The following is a 22,298-nucleotide window of genomic DNA, read 5'->3' on the forward strand; positions in this document are numbered from 1 at the left end:
GCTGTCTCACTCTCACATGGGCACTCTCGAGAGCTCTGATGGCGAACCTGGATTGGGACGGTACAAGCACATCTACACATTATGCAGGACATACACTAGATGCTATTTTTATTTGTCATGATAATTTTTGTAGACTAGACAATTTCCCCCTGGATTGGACAGATCACCACTTGCTAACTATAAATGCTGCATGCATATTGGCCCCCACTAAGGTTTCTTCAACCCTTACATTTTCTAGACAGTGGCACAAGATTGAGGAGCAGAGCTTGGCTAGTGCCCTCGAGGCTGGCTGGGATCAGGTGAGAGAAACCATCACCTCAGAGTGGGAGGGTTTTGAACAGGGACTTAGAAGGGCCATCAATAGGTTGCCCCCTCTGGTTAAATTTGGCCCTAAGCCTGAGAGGACCATATCCTCCCCATGGTATATGGAGGAACTAAAGCTGCAGAGATTACAGGGCTCTTCCGTTTCAACTTCCCTGTGAGGTTCCACGGGATCGTCACTTATCCCCACCTTGTTTAATTCATATGTGGCCCCATTAGCCAGACTTGTCCGCTCATTTGGATTTCAAGTGGTATCTTATGCCGATGACACCCAGTTGATTATACCGGTGAATCGGAACTGGGAGGAGGTGGCAGATCGATTTCACACATGCATGAATGAAATTAACAATTGGATGAGTAATAATTGGTTGAAATTGAACGGAGAGAAGACGGAAATTCTCCTATTCGGCCTGGACACTAATATATGGGGCTCTCGATGGTGGCCAAAGTCTTGCAATGAATGCCCAGTTCCAAGTTCCTCGGTAAGAAACCTTGGAGTGTTATTTGACAGGACTCTCTCCTTCGAGCATCAAACTAACCGTACGGTTAAATGCTGCTACGGGTGCCTAAAAATGGTAAAGAAAATGTTTCCCCTTCTTCAAAAAGAATTCAGTTCTGGGGACTTTAGCACTAGTGATTTCCAAACGCGCCTATTGCAGTGCGCTGATGCTTAATATCAAGAAGGTCTCTCTTAACCGACTGCGATTGATTCAGAATGCTGCGACTCGCTTAGTTCTGGATCCTCCGAGCTTTTCGTCGGCTAGCAGCAGCCTAGGACAGTTGCGTTGGCTGCCGGTGGGAAAACGGGTTACATTTAAAGCACTCTGCCTTACTTACAAGGCTTTTCATCCGGAAGGCTGCAATAATCTAAGCTTGGCCCTAGGGTCCTCCCAGTCAGGACCTCAGCCAGGACCTCAGCTCAGATCGTCGGCGTTGGACCTCATATGTATCCCTCGTTGCCGTACGGCTAGATGGGGGGACAAAGCCTTCTCAGTTACAGCGGCAAGACTCTGGAATTCTCTCCCACTTTCCATCAAAATGGAGGAGACATATTTCCATGTTTTTGGAAGTGGCTTAAAACTTGGCTATTTTCAGACTAGGGTAGGCCCCCTTCCTCCTTAGCGGGCCCTGTTTACCATTTTCCTTTTTGATAAAACTGGTTATTAGCCCCTCGCTTTACTCTTTTTAGGCCCCCCACTGACGTCTTGTTAGTCTTTAGCGCCTCGATGCTACGGCCGGAATGCGCTTTATAAATAACCCACAATTCAATACAGTGTTTACCCTCCACTCCCCCCTCACACCCCTCACTCGCCCCTCATTCATTCAGTGTTCTCCATCCTCTCAGTCCCGTCACAACGTCACTCACCCTCCACTCAGTCCTCCCATCGCTCACTCAAACCCTCAGTCAATTAACTCTCATTCACTCCAGCCTCCCCTCGCCTATATGGTCCCCACTAGCCCATCACTCCTCCTCATCCCCCCCTTACCCGACGCCCCTCAACTCGAAGATTCACTCAGTGTAATGTTTGATGATTTCATCATCTAATGAATCCATCGCAGCCTCAAACCGGGTAGAGATGTCCGCGGAAGTTCTCAGCTGGGTGCGCGGCTCTGCCCCACTCTGCCCCACTCTGCCCTGCCTGGCTCTGCCCCACTCTGCCCTGCCTGGGTGCCGCGGCTCTGCCCCACTCTGCCCTGCCTGGGTGCCCCACTCTGCCCCACTCTGCCCTGCCTGGGTGCCGCGGCTCTGCCCCACTCTGCACTGCCTGGGTGCCGCGGATCTGCCCCACTCTGCCCTGCCTGGGTGCCGCGGCTCTGCCCCACTCTGCCCTGCCTGGGTGCCCCACTCTGCCCTGCCTGGGTGCCGCGGCTCTGCCCCACTCTGCCCTGCCTGGGTGCCCCACTCTGCCCTGCCTGGGTGCAGCGGCTCTGCCCCCCTCTGCCCTGCCTGGGAGCCGCGGCTCTGCCCCCCTCTGCCCTGCCTGGGTGCCGCGGCTCTGCCCGACTCTGCCCTCTCGGGGTTCCGCGGCTCTGCCCCACTCTGCCCTCCCTGGGTGCCGCGGCTCTGCCCGACTCTGCCCTCTCTGAGTAACACTAAGGGCACTGGGTGACAATCGGCTCTGCCCTGTCTGGGTGACAATCGGCTCTGCCCTGTCTGGGTGACACCCCACTCTGCCCTGTGTGAGCGACACTCGGCTCTACCCTGTCTGTCACTACTGGCTGCGGGGCCCTGGGGTGAGTGAGGGCTAGTGTGGATCACTGCTGGCTGTGGGGCTCTGGGGTGAGTGGGGGCTAGTGTGGATCACTGCTGTCTATGAGGCTATGGGGTGAGTGAGGGCTAGTGGTGAGTGAGGGCTAGTGTGGGCCAGTGCTGGCTGTGAGGCTCAGGGGTGAGTGAGGGCTAGTGTGGGCCACTGTTGGCTGCGGGGCCCTGGGGTGAGTGAGGGCTAGTGTGGGCCACTGCTGGCTGCGAGGCCCTGGGGTGAGTGAGTACTAGTGGTGAGTGAGGGCTAGTGTAGATCACTGCTGCCTGTGAGGCTCTGGGGTGAGTGAGGGCTAGTGGTGAGTGAGGGCTAGTGGTGAGTGAGGGCTAGTGTGGGCCAGTGCTGGCTGCGGGGCCCTGGGGTGAGTGAGGGCTAGTGTGGGCCAGTGCTGGCTGCGGGGCCCTGGGGTGAGTGAGGGCCAGTGCGGACCACTGCTGGCTTTGGGGCTCTGGGGTGAGTGAGAGCTAGTGGTGAGTGAGGGCTAGTGTGGGCCAGTGCTGGCTGCGGGGCCCTGGGGTGAGTGAGGACTAGTGGTGAGTGAGGGCTAGTGTGGATCACTGCTGGCTGTGGTGCTCGGGGTGAGTGAGGGCTAGTGTGGATCACTGCTGTTTATGAGGCTCTGGGGTGAGTGAGGGCTAGTGGTGAGTGAGGGCTAGTGTGGGCCAGTGCTGGCTGCGAGGCCCTGGGGTGAGTGAGGACTAGTGGTGAGTGAGGGCTAGTGTGGATCACTGCTGGCTGTGGGGCTCAGGGGTGAGTGAGGGCTAGTGTGGATCACTGCTGGCTGCGGGGCCCTGGGATGAGTGAGGGCTAGTGGTGAGTGAGGGCTAGTGTGGGCCACTGCTGGCTGCGGGGCCCTGGGGTGAGTGAGGGCTAGTGGTGAGTGAGGGCTAGTGTGGGCCAGTGCTGGCTGCGGGGCCCTGGGGTGAGTGAGGGCTAGTGGTGAGTGAGGGCTAGTGTGGGCCAGTGCTGGCTGCGGGTCTCTGGGGTGAGTGAGGGCTAGTGGTGAGTGAGGGCTAGTGTGGGCCAGTGGTGGCTGCGGGGCCCTGGGGTGAGTGAGGGCTAGTGGTGAGTGAGGGCTAGTGTGGATCACTGCTGGCTGTAGGGCTCAGGGGTGAGTGAGGGCTTGTGTGGATCACTGCTGTCTATGAGGCTCTGGGGTGAGTGAGGGCTAGTGGTGAGTGAGGGCTAGTGTGGGCCAGTGCTGGCTGCGGGGCCCTGGGGTGAGTGAGGGCTAGTGTGGGCCAGTGCTGGCTGCGGGGCCCTGGGAAGAGTGAGGGCTAGTGGTGAGTGAGGGCTAGTGTGGGCCACTGCTGGCTGCGGGGCCCTGGGGTGAGTGAGGGCCAGTGCGGACCACTTCTGGCTGCGGGGCCCGGGGTGAGTGAGGGCTAGTGGTGAGTGAGGGCTAGTGTGGGCCAGTGCTGGCTGCGGGGCCCTGGGGTGAGTGAGGGCTAGTGGTGAGTGAGGGCTAGTGTGGGCCAGTGCTGGCTGCGAGGCCCTGGGGTGAGTGAGGACTAGTGGTGAGTGAGGGCTAGTGTTGGCCAGTGCTGGCTGCGGGGCCCTGGGGTGAGTGAGGGCTAGTGGTGAGTGAGGGCTAGTGGTGAGTGAGGGCTAGTGTGGGCCAGTGCTGGCTGCGGGGCCCTGGGGTGAGTGAGGGCTAGTGGTGAGTGAGGGCTAGTGTGGGCCAGTGCTGGCTGCGGGGCTCTGGGGTGAGTGAGGGCTAGTGGTGAGTGAGGGCTAGTGTGGGCTAGTGCTGGCTGCGGGGCCCTGGAGTGAGTAAGGGGCTAGTGGTGAGTGAGGGCTAGTGTGGGCCAGTGCTGGCTGTGAGGCTCTGGGGTGAGTGAGGGCTAGTGGTGAGTGAGGGCTAGTGTGGGCCAGTGCTGGCTGCGGGGCCCTGGGGTGAGTGAGGGCTAGTGTGGGCTAGTGCGGGCTGCGGGGCCCTGGAGTGAGTAAGGGGCTAGTGGTGAGTGAGGGCTAGTGTGGGCCAGTGCTGGCTGTGAGGCTCTGGGGTGAGTGAGGGCTAGTGGTGAGTGAGGGCTAGTGTGGGCCAGTGCTGGCTGCGGGGCCCTGGGGTGAGTGAGGGCTAGTGTGGGCTAGTGCGGACTGCGGGGCCCTGGAGTGAGTAAGGGGCTAGTGGTGAGTGAGGGCTAGTGTGGGCCAGTGCTGGCTGTGAGGCTCTGGGGTGAGTGAGGGCTAGTGGTGAGTGAGGGCTAGTGTGGGCCAGTGCTGGCTGCGGGGCCCTGGGGTGAGTGAGGGCTGGTGTCCGGGGGCGTATCCTGCTCAGTAAGATTTGGGGGGGGGTGAGAGGGGTCTGAGGGAGGGCGGAGCTTCAGGTTTCCCATCAGTGAGGCTGGCACACCATGTTTCAGATGCATCACATGATTAGCAGCGCACATCAGAGGGGCCTGGGAGGCAGTGACACCGGATGAATGTGCATTGGTTCGAGCACAAAATGAGAAAACACAATATTTTGTAAAATAACCAACATTTTGAAGGACTTCCAAAACAGAGAGAGAGAGAGAGTGTGCATTTTTGTATTTGTGCATGTAAACATTCCTGGTGAAATCCGACAGACCCCCTCACTATACCGACTCAAAGCATCTGCACCCACTCTTTCCCAGGAACGAAATGTATTAGGGGTTCTAACACCTCAACCTCCTCAACTAAGCCCCTGATAGTGTGAACCACTACTAGCTGTGGGGCTCTAGGGGTAGGTGAGGACTAGTGGACACTAAAGCGAGCCGTGGTGGACGAGAGCGGGTTAAGGTGTGCTTTAGTGAGCTAGTGTGCACTAGTGCAGGCTAAGGAGGGTTTCTGTGAGCTAGTGTGAACTAGTGCATGCTAAGGAGGGCTTCTGCGAGCTAGTGTGCCTTAGTGCAGGCTAAGGAGGGCTTCTGTGAGCTAGTGTGCCTTAGTGCAGGCTAAGGAGGGCTTCTGTGAGCTAGTGTGGACTAGTGCAGGCTAGGGGGGCTTCTGTGAGCTAGTGTGCACTAGTGCAGGCTAAGGAGGGCTTCTGTGAGTTAATGTGCTCTAGTGCAGGCTAAGATAGGACTCAGTGAGCTAGTGTGCACTAGTGCAGCCTAAGGAGGGTCTCTGAGCTAGTGTGGACTAGTGCAGGCTAAGGAGGGCTTCTGTGAGCTAGTGTGCACTAGTGCAGGCTAATGAGGGCCTCTGTGAGCTAGTGTGGACTAGTGCAGGCTAAGGAGGGCTTCTGTGAGCTAGTGTGCACTAGTGCAGGCTAAGATGGGCTTCTGTGAGTTAGTGTGCTCTAGTGCAGGCTAAGGTAGGACTCAGTGAGCTAGTGTGCACTAGTGCAGCCTAAGGAGTGTCTCTGTGAGCTAGTGTGGACTAGTGGAGGCTAAGGAGGGCTTCTGTGAGCTAGTGTGCACTAGTGCAGGCTAAGGTGGGACACAGTGAGCTATTGCAGACGAGTGTAGCCTCAGGTGGGCCTCAGTGAGCTGTTGTGGACTAGTACAGGCTAAGGGCTTCTGTGAGCTAGTGTGCACTAGTGCAGGCTAAGGAGGGTTTCTGTGAGCTAGTGTGTACTAGAGCAGTCTAAGGTGGGCTTCTGAAAGCTAGTGTGGACTAGTTCCGGCTAAAGTGGGACTCGTGAGCTATTGTGGGCGAGTGCAGGCTAAGGTACTATGAGTTAGTGCAGCCTGGGTTGGGCTTCGGTGAGCTACAGTAGACTAGTGCAGCCTTAGGTGTGCCTCGGTGAGCTATTGTAGACTAGTGCCGCTTGAGGTGAGACTTAGTGAGCTACGGTGGATTATTGCACGCTGAGGTGAGCCTTAGTGAGCTATTCTGGACTACTGCAGGCTAATGCGCGCTACTGTGAGCTATAATGAACTAGTGCAGGCTGCGGTAGGCCTCAGTGAGCTATAGTTAATTACTGCAGGCTCCGTGGGCCTCTGTGAAGTATAGTGAACTAGTGCAGACTGCGGTGGGCCACTGTGAGTTATAGTGTACTAGTGCAGGCTGCGGTGGGCCTCAGTGAGCTATTGTGGACCACTGGAGGCTGATGTGTGCTATGTTGTGGGCTTTTTCGGGGTAAACTGGTGGCCTGGTTGGGCGAGCGCAGGCTAGGACCGACACCTAAGCACTCCTGCAGGACAGCTCGGGTGGTTTCAAGTGTGAGTGGACTCGTAAGTAGACACGAGTGGGCTAGGGCATGCGAGTGTACGTCTAGTTGAAGCTAGTGTGAGCTAGCGCTGCGTAGTTAAGTGAATCGTGCAAGGGGCTCTGGTTTAAGCTAGTGGGGCCAGGGCAAGCGGATGGGTGTCTAGGGTACCATAGGCTAGTGAACTCAGCTATAGTGGTGGAGTGCGTCTAGTTCAAGCTACCGAAGCCTAGTGACGGCTAGGGCAGTCTAGCGGAGCCGGCTGATGTGCGTCCTCTTCTAGGCGCTGTGGAATGATGGGCAGCGCTTAGTGTTGTAGGTCCGTGAAAGGGGTCAGCTGTGGGGAGGGGAGCTAGTTTGTGCTAGTGCGGGCTAGGGCAGCCTCGGGGTGACTAGTGCGGCCTAGAGCAACCTCGGGGTGGCTAGGGCAGCCTTGGAGTGACTAGTGCGGGCTATGGCAGCCTCGGGGTGGCTAGTGCGGGATAGGGCAGCCTCGGGGTGGCTAGTTCGGGCTAGGGCAGCCTTGGGGTGGCTAGTGCGGGATAGGGCAGCCTCGGGGTGGCTAGTGCGGGCTAGAGTAGTCTAGTGGAGCCGGCTGGTGTGCGCCCTCTTCTAGGCGCTGCGGAATGATGGGCAGCGCTTAGTGTTGTAGGTCCGTGAAGGGGGTGCGTGAGGGGTCAGCTGGGGGAGGGGGTCTGGTTTGTGCTAGTGCGAGCAAGAGCAGCCTCGGGTGGCTAGTGCGGGCTAGGGCAGCCTCGGGGTGGCTAGTGCGGGCTAGGGCAGCCTCGGGTGGCTAGTGCGGGCTAGGGCAGCCTCGGGTGGCTAGTGCGGGCTAGGGCAGCCTCGGGGGGCTAGTGCGGGCTACAGCAGCCTCGGGGTGACCAGTGCGAGCTACAGCAGCCTCGGGGTGGCTAGTGCGGGCTAGGGCAGCCTCGGGGTGGCTAGTGCGGGCTACAGCAGCCTCGGGGTGGCTAGTGCGGGCTAGGGCAGCCTCGGGTGGCTAGTGCGGGCTAGGGCAGCCTCGGGGTGGCTAGTGCGGGCTAGGGCAGCCTCGGGGTGGCTAGTGCGGGCTAGGGCAGCCTCGGGGGGGCTAGTGCGGGCTACAGCAGCCTCGGGTGGCTAGTGCGGGCTAGGGCAGCCTCGGGGTGGCTAGTGCGGGCTACAGCAGCCTCGGGGTGGCTAGGGCGGGCTAGGGCAGCCTCGGGGTGGCTAGTGCGGGCTACAGCAGCCTCGGGTGGCTAGGGCGGGCTAGGGCAGCCTTGGGGTGGCTAGGGCGGGCTAGGGCAGCCTCGGGGTGGCTAGTGCGGGCTACAGCAGCCTCGGGTGGCTAGTGCGGGCTAGGGCAGCCTTGGGGTGGCTAGTGCGGGCTAGGGCAGCCTCGGGTGGCTAGTGCGGGCTACAGCAGCCTCGGGTGGCTAGAGCGGGCTAGGGCAGCCTCGGGGGGGCTAGTGCGGGCTACAGCAGCCTCGGGTGGCTAGTGCGGGCTAGGGCAGCCTTGGGGTGGCTAGTGCGGGCTACAGCAGCCTTGGGGTGGCTAGGGCGGGCTAGGGCAGCCTCGGGGTGGCTAGGGCGGGCTAGGGCAGCCTCGGGGTGACCAGTGCGAGCTACAGCAGCCTCGGGGTGACCAGTGCGAGCTACAGCAGCCTCGGGGTGGCTAGTGCGGGCTAGGGCAGCCTCGGGGTGGCTAGTGCGGGCTAGGGCAGCCTCGGGTGGCTAGTGCGGGCTAGGGCAGCCTCGGGTGGCTAGTGCGGGCTAGGGCAGCCTCGGGTGGCTAGTGCGGGCTAGGGCAGCCTCGGGTGGCTAGTGCGGGCTAGGGCAGCCTCGGGTGGCTAGTGCGGGCTAGGGCAGCCTCGGGTGGCTAGTTCGGGCTAGAGCAGCCTCGGGTGGCTAGGGCGGGCTAGGGCAGCCTCGGGGTGGCTAGGGCGGGCTAGGGAAGCCTCGGGGTGGCTAGTTCGGGCTACAGCAGCCTCGGGGTGGCTAGTGCGGGCTAGGGCAGCCTCGGGGGGGCTAGGGCGGGCTAGGGCAGCCTCGGGGTGGCTAGTGCGGGCTAGGGCAGCCTCGGGGTGGCTAGTGCGGGCTAGGGCAGCCTCGGGGTGGCTAGTGCGGGCTAGGGCAGCCTCGGGGTGGCTAGTGCGGGCTAGGGCAGCCTCGGGTGGCTAGTGCGGGCTAGGGCAGCCTCGGGGTGGCTAGTGCGGGCTAGGGCAGCCTCGGGTGGCTAGTGCGGGCTACAGCAGCCTCGGGTGGCTAGTGCGGGCTAGGGCAGCCTCGGGTGGCTAGTGCGGGCTACAGCAGCCTCGGGTGGCTAGTGCGGGCTACGGCAGCCTCGGGTGGCTAGTGCGGGCTAGGGCAGCCTCGGGTGGCTAGTGCGGGCTAGGGCAGCCTCGGGTGGCTAGTGCGGGCTAGGGCAGCCTCGGGTGGCTAGTGCGGGCTAGGGCAGCCTCGGGGGGGCTAGGGCGGGCTAGGGCAGCCTCGGGTGGCTAGTGCGGGCTAGGGCAGCCTCGGGGGGGCTAGGGCGGGCTAGGGCAGCCTCGGGGTGGCTAGTGCGGGCTAGGGCAGCCTCGGGTGGCTAGTGCGGGCTAGGGCAGCCTCGGGTGGCTAGTGCGGGCTAGGGCAGCCTCGGGGTGACCAGTGCGAGCTACAGCAGCCTCGGGGTGACCAGTGCGAGCTACAGCAGCCTCGGGGTGGCTAGTGCGGGCTAGGGCAGTCTAGTGGAACCGGCTGATGTGCGTCCTCTTCTAGGCGCTGTGGAATGATGGGCAGCACTTACTGTTGTAGGTCCGTGAAGTGGGTGCGTGAGGGGTCAGCTGGGGGAGGGCTCTCGTTTGTGCTAGTTCGGGCTAGGGCAGCCTCGGGGTGGCTAGTTCGGGCTAGAGCAGCCTCGGGTGGCTAGGGCGGGCTAGGGCAGCCTCGGGGTGGCTAGGGCGGGCTAGGGAAGCCTCGGGGTGGCTAGTTCGGGCTACAGCAGCCTCGGGGTGGCTAGTGCGGGCTAGGGCAGCCTCGGGGGGGCTAGGGCGGGCTAGGGCAGCCTCGGGGTGGCTAGTGCGGGCTAGGGCAGCCTCGGGGTGGCTAGTGCGGGCTAGGGCAGCCTCGGGGTGGCTAGTGCGGGCTAGGGCAGCCTCGGGGTGGCTAGTGCGGGCTAGGGCAGCCTCGGGTGGCTAGTGCGGGCTACAGCAGCCTCGGGTGGCTAGTGCGGGCTACAGCAGCCTCGGGTGGCTAGTGCGGGCTAGGGCAGCCTCGGGGGGGCTAGTGCGGGCTAGGGCAGCTTCGGGTGGCTAGTGCGGGCTACAGCAGCCTCGGGTGGCTAGTGCGGGCTAGGGCAGCCTCGGGGGGGCTAGTGCGGGCTAGGGCAGCCTCGGGTGGCTAGTGCGGGCTAGGGCAGCCTCGGGGTGGCTAGTGCGGGCTACAGCAGCCTCGGGTGGCTAGTGCGGGCTAGGGCAGCCTCGGGTGGCTAGTGCGGGCTAGGGCAGCCTCGGGTGGCTAGTGCGGGCTACAGCAGCCTCGGGGTGACCAGTGCGGGCTACAGCAGCCTCGGGGGGGCTAGGGCGGGCTAGGGCAGCCTCGGGGGGGCTAGTGCGGGCTAGGGCAGACTCACAAAGAGGGCTAACGAGGGCACAGCTGGTGGTTGCGGGGTCACGTGGACAGGAGCAGGCCGGCCCGGGCGAGGGCGCAGAGGGTCAGCCTTGGCTAGAAAAAAGGGTCTAGTGCCAGTGACTTTAGGTTAGTGCTCTGGGTCCTCTACTGCGGGCTCCTGGAGGCCCGTGCAAGTGAGTAAAGGCGAGTGTGAGATAGTGCGTGTTACTGTATGCTAGTGTAGACTAGTGCAGGCTAGTGCGTGTTACTGTAGACTAGTGTATGCTAGTGTAGGCTAGTGCGTGTTACTGTATGCTAGTGTAGACTAGTGCAGGCTAGTGCGTGTTACTGTAGACTAGTGTAGGCTAGTGCGTGCTAGTGCGTGTTACTGTATGCTAGTGTAGACTAGTGCGTGCTAGTGCGTGTTACTGTATGCTAGTGTAGGCTAGTGCAGGCTAGTGCGTGTTACTGTATGCTAGTGTAGACTAGTGTAGGCTAGTGCGTGCTACTGTATGCTAGTGTAGGCTAGTGCGTGCTACTGTATGCTAGTGTAGACTAGTGTAGGCTAGTGCGTGCTACTGTATGCTAGTGTAGACTAGTGTAGGCTAGTGCGTGTTACTGTATGCTAGTGTAGACTAGTGCGTGCTAGTGCGTGTTACTGTATGCTAGTGTAGGCTAGTGTAGACTAGTGCGTGTTACTGTATGCTAGTGTAGACTAGTGCAGGCTAGTGCGTGTTACTGTAGACTAGTGTAGGCTAGTGTAGGCTAGTGCAGGCTAGTGCGTGCTACTGTATGCTAGTGTAGGCTAGTGTACGCTAGTGCGTGCTAGTGCGTGTTACTGTATGCTAGTGTAGACTAGTGCAGGCTAGTGCGTGCTACTGTATGCTAGTGTAGGCTAGTGTACGCTAGTGCGTGCTAGTGCGTGTTACTGTATGCTAGTGTAGACTAGTGCAGGCTAGTGCGTGCTACTGTATGCTAGTGTAGGCTAGTGCAGGCTAGTGCGTGTTACTGTATGCTAGTGTAGGCTAGTGTAGGCTAGTGCGTGCTACTGTATGCTAGTGTAGACTAGTGCATGCTAGTGCATGCTACTGTAGACTAGTGCGGGCTAGCGTAGGCTAGTGTGGTCTAGTGCAGACTAGTGCAGGCTAGTGTAGTCGACTGCGTGCTAGTGTATGCTAGTGCGTGTTAGTGCACGCTAGTGCGTGCTAGTGTATGCTAGTGCGTGTTAGTGCACGCTAGTGCGTGCTACTGTAAGCTAGTGCATGCCAGTGTATGCTAGTGAGTGCTAGTATAGGCTAGTGCAGAATAATGAAGGTTAGTGTAGGCTAGTGCATGCTAGTGCATGCTAGTGTGGGCTAGTGTAGACCAGACCAGCTAGTGTATGTTAGTGGAGGCTAGAGCATGCTAATGTCGACTAATGCTTTCTAGTGTAGACTAGTGTGGGCTAGTGCGTGCTAGAGTAGACTAGTGCGGGCTAGTGTAGACTAGTGGGGCTAGTGTGTGCTAGTGTAGACTAGTGCTTTCTAGTGTAGACTAGTGTGGGCTAGTGCGTGCTAGAGTAGACTAGTGCGGGCTAGTGTAGACTAGGCCAGCTAGTGTAGGCTAGCGAGTGCTAGTTGTAGACTAGTGCGGGCTAGTGTAAACTAATGTAGGCTAGTGTAGACTAGTGGGGCTAGTGTGTGCTAGTGTAGACTAGTGCTTTCTAGTGTAGACTAGTGTGGGCTAGTGCGTGCTAGAGTAGACTAGTGCGGGCTAGTGTAGACTAATGTAGGCTAGTGTGGACTAGTGTAGACTAGTGGGGCTAGTGTGTGCTAGTGTGGACTAGTGCTGGCTAGTTGTGCTAGTGTAGAGAAGTGTGGGCTAGTGTGCATCAGTTAGGGTGTAGCATATGCTAGTATAGTCTCTGTGCACTAGGATAGGCTAGTGCAGGCTAGTGTACACTATTGTAGGCTACTGCAGGCTAGTGCAGACCAGTGTACGCTAGTGCAGACTAGTGTACACTAGTGTAGACTAGTGCGGGATAGCATAGGCTAGTGTAAGCTTGTGCACACTAACGTAGAGTAGTGCAGGATAGCATAGGGTCATGCATGCTAGTGTAGGCTAGCGCGGGTTGTGTAAGCCAGTGCGTGCTATTGTAGGTTAGTGTGTGGTAGTGTTATCTAGTGTAAGTTAGTGCAGGCTACTGTGGAGTAGTGGGATGTAGTGTAGGCGAGAGTGGGGTAATGTAGTCAAGTGCATGCTAGTCTAGGTTAGTGCATGGTGGTGTCGACTGGGGTAGTCTATGCGTATAGAGTAGGCTAGTGCGAGATCGTGTAAGCTAGTGCATGCTAGTGCAGGCTCATGAGGGGTCGTGTAAGCTAGTGAGTGCTAATGCAGGCTAGTGGGTACTAGTGCACCCTGTTGCAGGGTTGTGTAAGCTAGTGAGTGCTAGTGCAGGCTAGTGTGGAGTCGTGTAAGCTAGTGCGTTCTAATGTAAGCTAGTGTGATGTTGTGTAAACTAGTGCGTGCTAGTGCAGGCTAGTGAGGGGTCGTTTAAGCTAGTGCATGGTAGTGCAGGCTCATGAGGGGTCGTGTAAGCTAGTGAGTACTAGTGCAGGCTAGTGCGTACTAGTGCAGCCTATTGCAGGGTTGTGTAAGCTAGTGAGTGCTAGTGCAGGCTAGTGTGGAGTCGTGTAAGCTAGTGCATTCTAATGTAAGCTAGTGTGATGTCGTGTAAACTAGTGCGTGCTAGTGTAGGCTAGTGAGGGGTCGTGTAAGCTAGTTCATGGTAGTGAAGGTTAGTGCGGGGTCATGTAAGCTAGTGCGTACTAGTGGAGGCTAGTGCAGGGTTGTGTAAGCTAGTGCGTGCTAATACAGGGTCGTGTAAACTAGTGCATGCTAGTGTAGGCTAGTGTGAGGTTGTGTCAGCTAGTGCATGCTGGTGCAGGCTAGTTAGGGGTCCGTGTAAGCTAGTGCGTACTAGTGTAAGCTAGTGTGGGGTTGTGTAAGTTAGTGTGTGCTAGTGAGGGGTCGTGTAAGTTAGTGTGTGCTAGTGAGGGGTCATGTAAGCTAGTGCGTGCTAGTGCAGGTTAGTGAGGGATTGCGTAATTCAGTGACTGCTAGTGCGTGCAGGTGCAGGGTTGTGTAAACTAGTGCGTGCTAGAGTAGGATAGTGCAAGGTCGTGTCAGCTAGTGCATGCTGGTGCAGGCTAGTGAGGGGCCCGTGTTAGCTAGTGTGTACTAGTGTAAGCTAGTGTGGGGTTGCGTAAGTTAGTGCGTGCTAGTGAGGGGTCGTGTAAGTTAGTGTGTGCTAGTGAGGGGTCGTGTAAGCTAGTGCGTGCTAGTGCAGGGTTGTGTAAGCTAGTGCATGCTAGTGCAGGATCGTGTAAACTAGTGTGTGCTAGTGTAGGCTAGTGCGAGGTCATGTCAGCTAGTGCATTCTGGTGCAGGCTAGTGAGGGGTCCGTGTAAGCTAGTGCGTACTAGTCCAGGTTAGTGAGGGATTGCGTAATTCAGTGACTGCTAGTGCGTGCTAGTGAGGGGTCGTGTAAGCTAGTGCGTGCTAGTGAATGCTAGTGAGGGGTCGTGTAAGCTAGTGCAGGCTAGTCCGGGGTCGTGTAAACTAATGAAGGCTAGTGAGATGTCGTGTCAGATACTGCAGGCTAGTGCGGGGTCGTGAAAGCTAGTGCAGGCTAGTGAGGGGTCTTGTAAGCTAGTGCAGGCTAGTGAGGGGTCGTGTAAGCTAGTGCATGCTAGTGAGGGGTCGTGTAAACTAGTGCGGGCTCGTGTAAGCTAGTGCAGGCTAGTGAGGGTTCGTGTAAGCTAGTGCATGCTAATGAGGGGTCGTGTAAACTAGTGCGGGGACGTGTAAGCTAGTGCAGGCTAGTGCGGGGTCGTGTAAGCTAGTGTAGGCTAGTGCGGGGTCGTGTAAGCTAGTGCAGGCTAGTGAGGGGTCGTGTAAACTAGTGCATGCTAATGAGGGGTCGTGTAAACTAGTGCGGGGACGTGTAAGCTAGTGCAGGCTAGTGCGGGGTCGTGTAAGCTAGTGTAGGCTAGTGCGGGGTCGTGTAAGCTAGTGCATGCTAATGAGGGGTCGTGTAAACTAGTGCGGGGTCGTGTAAGCTAGTGTAGGCTAGTGCGGGGTCGTGTAAGCTAGTGCAGGCTAGTGCGGGGTCGTGTAAGCTAGTGCAGGCTAGTGAGGGGTCGTGTAAACTAGTGCGGGCTCGTGTAAGCTAGTGCAGGCTAGTGAGGGTTCGTGTAAGCTAGTGCATGCTAATGAGGGGTCGTGTAAACTAGTGCGGGGACGTGTAAGCTAGTGCAGGCTAGTGCGGGCTCGTGTAAGCTAGTGCAGGCTAGTGCGGGCTCGTGTAAGCTAGTGCAGGCTAGTGCGGGGACGTGTAAGCTAGTGCAGGCTAGTGCGGGGTCGTGTAAGCTAGTGCAGGCTAGTGAGGGGTCGTGTAAACTAGTGCATGCTAGTGCAAGCTCACGCAGGATAATGTGAGTTAGTGCAAGCTAGGACAGTGTACTCTCCCACTCCGCCTCTGCTCTGTGGGCGCTTGCACGTGTGCGCGAGAAGGCGCTTTAGAAAACCTCGAAGTGCCGAGGATCACAAGTGGGTACTCACGACGCCCAGCAGGAGGTCCTCGGCGGAGGGCGCGGGCGCCCCGAAGGCTTCGTGAAGGCACATCACCAGGGCCAGCAGCAGCATCTCCCGGGGCAGCGGCTGGGCTGGGGCGGCCAGCACCATGCTGGTTCCAGGGGCGCCCTCCTGAGCTGTGCGTCGGGGCGGAGGGGGTACCCGCTGGATCAGGGGGGCAGGCCCCCAAATATCAACCGCATCCCCGCTACCGGTCCTCAGAGCCACGGAACATCGAAAAGAAGAAAACACAAATTCTTTCTCCAAGTGCAGAGGCAGTCACACGTCCCTCCGATGGTCACATCTCCCTCCAGGGGTCACATCTCCCTCCGATGGTCGCATCTCCCTCCAGTGGTCACTGATCCTTGTGTCCTCAGCTGTCCATCCTCCCTCGGGGAGCTCTCACGTGTGAAGAATGGTGCCAGGGGCCAGGCATCCCCAACAGGTCTCAGAGAGGGGACGGGAAACCACAGCGAGGGACCCGCACCCAGGAGAAACCCGCAACCGTGGCCCCAAAAAGTGCAAATCCAGGCGAAGAGACGGCTTCCGAGACGGCCCCAAAAATCCCAGTGAAAGTTGCTGCCTTGTTTCCCTAGATATGAGAAACAGGGTCAATCCGTGGGTTTCGAGGGAGGGGGGCGGGGGGCGAAGGCTTTTCACACCCAGAAGTACAGGAGAAGGCAGCGCCTCTCAAACATCTAGGGGAGCAGGAGGGAGCATAATATTTTCACATCCGGGGGTGCACGAGACAGCGGAAAATTCCAGGGGTGCAGAGGCAGCGGTCCGTCTTCTTATCCAGGGGTACACGAGGCAGGCGATTCTCCTCACGCCCAGGGGTACAGAAGGCAAAAATGCCTCTCCAGATCCAGGGACGCAGGAGCACCAACGCCTCTCCACATCCAGGGAAGCAGAAGATACGAGCGCCCCTTCACATCCAGGGGTACAGGTGGAAGAGCGTCCCTTCACATCCAGGGGTGCACGAACCCGGAGCCCAACGCGCAGCCAAGAGGTCAGCAGTATCCGGGATTGCGGGAGTTCACAGCATCCCTGACAGCGCCACGGGTCCCTGGCACGCCGAGGGCGCAGGAGAGCGCAGCGCCCCTCGCATCCAGCAGTGCCGTGTGCACGGGCATGTCTCACATCCGGGGCTGCAGCGGCTCAGACATCCCTCTGCTGGAAGAGGGATGCAGCATCTGCGTGTGTGCCTGGGAGCCAAGAGCATTCAGGGACAAAGGCGAGGGCGCAGGACAGCAGAGGGACACCTCCTGGCCAGGGATGCGGGAGAGGACCCCTGCCTATCCAGAGCGCCAGGGCAGGACGCAGGGCTGAAGAGGGACACTTCCTAGCCAGGGATGCGGGAGAGGACCCCTGCCTATCCAGAGCGCCAGGACAGGACGCAGGGCTGAAGAGGGACACTTCCTAGCCAGGGATGCAGGAGACGACCCCTGCCTATCCAGAGCGCCAGGACAGGACGCAGGGCTGAAGAGGGACACTTCCTAGCCAGGGATGCGGGAGAGGACCCCTGCCTATCCAGAGCGCCGGGACAGGACGCACGGCTGAAGAGGGACACTTCCTAGCCAGGGATGCAAGAGAGAACCCCTTTCAATCGAGGGCTGCAGGACAGGACGCAGGGCTGAAGATCCAGAGCGCCAGGACAGGACGCAGGGCTGAAGAGGGACACTTCCTAGCCAGGGATGCGGGAGAGGACCCCTGCCTATCCAGAGCGCCAGGACAGGACGCAGGGCTGAAGAGGGACACTTCCTAGCCAGGGATGCAGGAGACGACCCCTGCCTATCCAGAGCGCCAGGACAGGACGCAGGGCTGAAGAGGGACACTTCCTAGCCAGGGATGCAGGAGACGACCCCTGCCTATCCAGAGCGCCAGGACAGGACGCAGGGCTGAAGAGGGACACTTCCTAGCCAGTGATGCAGGAGAGAAGAGGACCCCTGCCTATCTAGGGCTGCAGGACAGGACGCAGGGCTGAAGAGGGACACTTCCTGGTCAGGGATGCAGCAGAGGGTCCCTCTCTATCTAGGGTGAAAAAGAGGAAGCCGGGCAGCAGATGGACACTTTCTGGTCAGGGACACAGTAGAGGAGAGGACCCCTGCCTATCCAAGAATGGAGATGGCACAAGGCAGAGAGCACTCCTGTCTATCCAGAGATAAATCAAAGGAAGCTTAACAGCAGAGGTCCCTTCTACTCCACTACTGCAGAGGGGCCTGTCTGGCCAGGGGTGCAAGGATCCTTGTCTGTCGGGGGATGAAGGAGAGGGGCCCAGGTCTGTAAGGATGATCAGACAGGCGGAAAATGCCGCCTCATTTGTACATCTAGATGTGCTGAAAAAGAACCCGACAGTCCCCACTTCCGGGATACAGAGGAGAGCAGAGCCGATGAGGACGCAAGGTGCAGCCACACGTCTTCAGGTCAAGGCTGCAGGGCGCCGGAAAGCTCCTTTGTATCCAAGCTGCAGGACACAGGTGTTAGGCCTTTGTATCCAAGCTGCAGGACACAGGGGCCAGTCCTTTGTATCCAAACTGCAGGACACAGGGGCCAGTCCTTTATATCCAGAGATGCAGGACACAGGTGCCAGGCCTTTATAGCCAGGGATGCAGGACACAGGTGTCACCTCTGTGAATGCAAGTATGCAGGGTCCTGGAGTATTCCTTCATCGCCGGCGATGTCAGGGAGGATGCAGGGGACGAGAGCTACTGTTCATATCCGGGATGCAGGAGTTTAGAGCATCTTTTCACGCGCAGGGACGTGGCAGAGGGTGCAGGATACAGGGTCGCGATTTATAGCCACGGAAACCGGGTACCGGTTTCACTACTTCATATCCAGGGGTGCAGGGTAGAGAGCCAGTCATTTCCATGGATGCGGGATCCAAGAGCACCCCCGAATGAGCATGGTATGCGAATGCCCTTTCATTTCTAGAGGAGCAGTGTACAGATGTCAGCCCTTCACATCCAGGGGTACGGGGACCTGATGTCACCAGGTAGTATGCAGGGGCGCAGAACACGGGGCCACTCTTTCATATCCAGAGTTACAGGGTCCAGGTAACACCCCTTAATATCCAGGGGTGCAGGGAACGAGGCCACTCTTTCATATCAAGGGATGCACGGTCCACCTGTCACCCCTTACTGGCCAGGGTATTTAATATCCAGGGGTACAGGGATCCGATGTCACCGAATAGTATGCAGGGGCGCAGGATACGAGCCAACCTATTTCACATCAGGGATACAGGGTCCAGCTGTCACCCCTTAATATCCAGGGGTGCAGGGCAAGGGCGCAGGGTTACAGGGTTACAGGGTCCACGTATCACCCCTTAATATCCAGGGGTGCAGGGCACGGGGCCACTCTTTCAAATCCAGGGATACACGGTCCAGATGCCTCCCCTTAATAACCAGGGGTATTTCATATCCGGGGATACATGGTCCGGGTGTCGCCCCTTCCTGTTCAGGGGTGCAGGGCACGTGGCCACTCTTTCATAACGAGGGGTACGGGGTCCGGGTGTCGTCCCTTCCTGTCCAGGGGTGCAGGGCACGTGGCCACTCTTTCATAACGAGGGGTACGGGGTCCGGGTGTCGTCCCTTCCTGTCCAGGGGTGCAGGGTAGGCCACCCCTTCATTCCCAGGCAAGCTCGAGGGCTTCGCCGGTCCCTTATTCACCCACAGAGACTGAAGCAGTGAAGCTCGTGAACTCCTTGAAGGGAGAGATGTTAATAAACTCAGCGAGGAGGGGGTGGGCGGGGCCTAGAGGCAGCTGGGGAAGTGGGGTCCCCATAAATGGGAGTCCGCAGCCTGCAAAGGCGACGATATTCCAGGCAGGCAGGGACTTTGGGGCGGCAGATGGGGGCAGGAAGGAGTGGGGAGGAGACGAGGGTGGGGTGGGGGCTTTGAGGAGAGCCAGGGGGGCTGGTGGGAGCCCTGCAGGGAAATGGTGCCCACTGGAGCAAGGCTATGTGGGGGCGACAGAGAGAGTGTGGGGGAGTAGAAGAGGGGAATTGAGAAAAGCAGGAGCCCGAGGACAGAGAGGGGAGAGGGAACCGAGGAAGAAAGGATGGAAACAGAACGAGAGGAGGAGGAAAGGAGGGGGAACGAAAGGAGGACGAGCGTGATGGGGAGGAGAACAGGAAGAGGAGAGAATAAGGAGAAGAGAGAAGAAACGAAGGGGGAAGAGGAGGAGACAGAAGAGAAGAGGATGGAGAGAGGGGAGAGAAGGGGAGAAGGGACAGAGGGGAGGAAAAGGGAGAAAAATAATGGGAGGGAAAGAGGAAATATTTGGGAAGAGAATGAGGAAAGTGGGGAAAGAGACGAAGTCACGAAAGTCGTGGCAGGAAGAAAAGACATGAAAGAGGAAGAAAAGACATGAAAGAGGAAGAAAATACATGAAAGAGGAAGAAAATACATGAAAGGTGAAGAAAAGATATGAAAGAAGAAAAACAAATATGAAAGAAAAGATATGAACGAGGAAGAAATGCATGAAAAAGGAAGAAAAAACACGAAAGAGGAATAACATATATGAAAGAAGAAGAAAAGATATGAAAGAGGAAGAAAATACATGAAAAAGGAAGCAGAGACATGAAAGAGGAAGCAGAGACATGAAAGAGGAAGAAAATACATGAAAGAGGAATACAATTTATGAAAGAGGAAGAAAAGGTATGAAAGAGGAAAGTAAGGATGATGAGGAAGGACACGACGAAGATGAGAAGAAATAAAGTAGGAGAGAAGCAGATGGGAAACTGAAGAGGAGAAGAGGGGAGAGGAGCAGGGGAGAGAAACAGTAGAGCGACAGGAGGAGAAGAAGGGCAAAGACAGGAGGGAGAGGAGGAAGACAGGGGAGGAGGGAGGCAGAGGAAGATGAGACAAACACGGGGAAGGAGGAAGAGGAGAAGAGGCGGAGCAGGAGACGGAGAGAAAAAGAGAATAGGAAGAGGAGAAACCGAACAACAAGAAGACAAAGAGAAAAGGAGGAGCAGGAGAAAGGGAATGGACAGGAGGGGGGGCAGAAGATAAGGGGCGAGGAAGAGGGCAGGAGCGCGGAGTAAAACACAAGTTAAGAAGGAAAGCACGGGGGAGAGGGAAGGGGGGAGAGGAGAACACTATGAGAGGAGGGGAGAAGAGGGAGGGGGCAGGAGAAGATGCGGAGCAGAGGGAAGAGGTGGGGCGAGAGAGACGGAGGGAAAGAGGATGGGTGAAGAGAGAGGGTAAAAGGAAAGGTAACCAGGGCAGAGCGACGGTGAACGGGCGTGTGTGTGTTGGGGGAGAGGGAACGGAAGCTAGCTTTCAGTTTTTTTAGGGGGACACCATGCTCATCATCGTCAGTGAGGGGGTGACAGCAGGGGGCCTGAGTGCATGGGGTGCGAGATCAGGGGGCCTGAGTGCATGGGGGTGTGAGTGTAGGGGACCTGAGTGTATGGGGTGAGAGAAGGGGGCCTGAGTGCAGGAAGGCGACAGCAGAGGGGCCTGAGTGCATGGGGGTGAGAGCAGGGGGCCTGAGTGCATAGGGGGTGAGAGCAGGGGGCCTGAGTGCAGAGGCTTGGAGATGAGAACAGGGGGGCTGAGTGCATTGGAAGTGAAAGCAGGGGGCCTGAGTGTATGGGGGTAATAGCATGGGGATTGAGTGCATGGGAGTCGAAATCAGGAGGCCTGAGTGTATGGGAGGTGAGAGCAGGGGGGGCTGAGTACATGGGAGGTGAGAGCAGAGGGCATTAGTGCATGGGGGAGGTGAGAGCAGGGGGGGCTGAGTGCACGGGAAGTGAGAGCAGGGGACCTGGGTGCGTAGGAAGTGGGAGCAGGGGACCTGAGTGCAGGGGAGGTGAGAGCAGTGGGGTGAGTGCATGGGGAGAGAGCAGGGGGGCTAGTGCCTAGGAGGTGAGAGCAGAGGGCCTGAGTGCATGGGGGTGAGAGTAGGGGGCCTGAGTGCATAGGAGGTGAGAGCAGGGGGCCTGAGCGCATGGGCTTGGAGATGAGAACAGGGGGGCTGAGTGCATTGGAAGTGAAAGCAGGGGGCCTGAGTGGATGGGGGTGAGAGCATGGGGCCTGAGTGCATGGGAGGTGAGATCAGGAGGCCTGAGTGTACGGGAGGTGAGAGCAGGGGAGCTGGGTGCATGGGAGGTGAGAGACGGGGGCCTGAGTGCAGGGAGGCGAAAGCAGGGGGGGCTGAGTGCATGGGGGTGAGAGCACGGGGCATGTGTGCATGAGAGGTGAGAGCAGGGGGGCTGAGTGCATGGGGGTGAGAGCATGGGGCCTAGTGCATAGGAGGTGAGAGCAGGGGACCTGAGTGCATGGGGGGAGAGCAGGGGGCCCAAGTGCATTGGCGTGAGAGCAGGGGGCCTCAGTGCATAGGGGGTGGGAGCAGGGGGCCTGCATGCAGGGGCTTGGAGGTGAGAACAGGGGGGCTGAGTGCATGGGAGGTGAGAGCAGGGGGGATGAGAATATAGGAGGTGAGATCAGGGGGCCTGAGTGCATAGGAGGTGAGAGCAGGGGGCCTGGGTGCATGAGGGTGAGAGCATGGGGCCTGGGTGCATGAGGGTGAGAGCAGAGGGCCTGAGTGCAGGGGAGGTGAGATCAGGAGGCCTAAGTGCGTGGGTGGTGAGAGCATGGGGCCTGAGTGTATGGGAGGTGAGAGCAGGGGGGGTGAGTACATGGGAGGTGAGAGCAGAGGGCCTGAGTGCATAGGAAGTGAGAGCAAGGGGCCTGAGCCCAGGGGAGGTGAGAGCATGGGGGTGAGTGCATGGGGGTGAGAGCAGGGGGGCTAGTGCATAGGAGGTGAGAGCAGAGGGTCTGAGTGCATAGGAGGTGAGAGCAGGGGGGGGCTGGGTGCATGGGAGGTGAGAGCAGGGGGGCTGAGTGCTTGGTGGGTGAGAGCAGGGGGCCTGAGTGCATGGGAGGTGAGAGCTGGGGGGCTGAGTGCATAGGAGGTGAGAGCAGGGGGCCTGAGTGCATGGGAGGTGAGATTAGGAGGCCTGAGTGCATGGGGGTGAGAGCAGGTGGCCTGGGTGCTTGAGAGGTGAGAGCAGGGGGCCTGAGTGCATGGGAGGTGAGAGCTAGGGGCCTGAGTGCACGGGAGGTTAGAGCAGGGGGCCTGAGTGCATGGGAGGTGAGATTAGGAGGCCTGAGTGCATGGGGGTGAGAGCAGGTGGCCTGGGTGCTTGAGAGGTGAGAGCAGAGGGCCTGAGTGCATGGGAGGTGAGAGCTGGGGGCCTGAGTGCACGGGAGGTTATAGCAGGGGGGCTGAGTGCACAGAAGGTGAGATCAGGAGGCCTGGGTGCATGGAGGTGAGAGCAGGGGGCCTGAGTGCAGGAGAGGTGGGAGCTGGGGGGCTAAATGCATAGGAAGTGAGAGCAGGGGGCACGGCCCTGGGGGAAAGGCGGGGTGGGAGATGCAGGGGCAATGGTCAAGGCACCAAAGTCA

General features: G+C 58.7%; 1 protein-coding gene across 1 annotated transcript in view; it reads right to left on the reverse strand.

Annotated features, from left to right (window-relative positions):
* Positions 1–18,579, reverse strand: part of MMP17 (matrix metallopeptidase 17) — a 195,889-nt gene extending 177,310 nt beyond the window's left edge. Inside the window, exon 1 of the mRNA XM_069215344.1 lies at positions 14,875–18,579. Within this exon, the coding sequence (XP_069071445.1) occupies positions 14,875–14,997 (123 nt within the window). The 5' untranslated portion in view covers positions 14,998–18,579. The remainder of the gene's footprint in view (positions 1–14,874) is intronic.
* Between the last annotated feature and the right edge of the window lie 3,719 nt (positions 18,580–22,298).

Source organism: Pleurodeles waltl, chromosome 11, assembly GCF_031143425.1.
Source record: "Pleurodeles waltl isolate 20211129_DDA chromosome 11, aPleWal1.hap1.20221129, whole genome shotgun sequence".
Lineage (NCBI taxonomy): Eukaryota > Metazoa > Chordata > Amphibia > Caudata > Salamandridae > Pleurodeles > Pleurodeles waltl.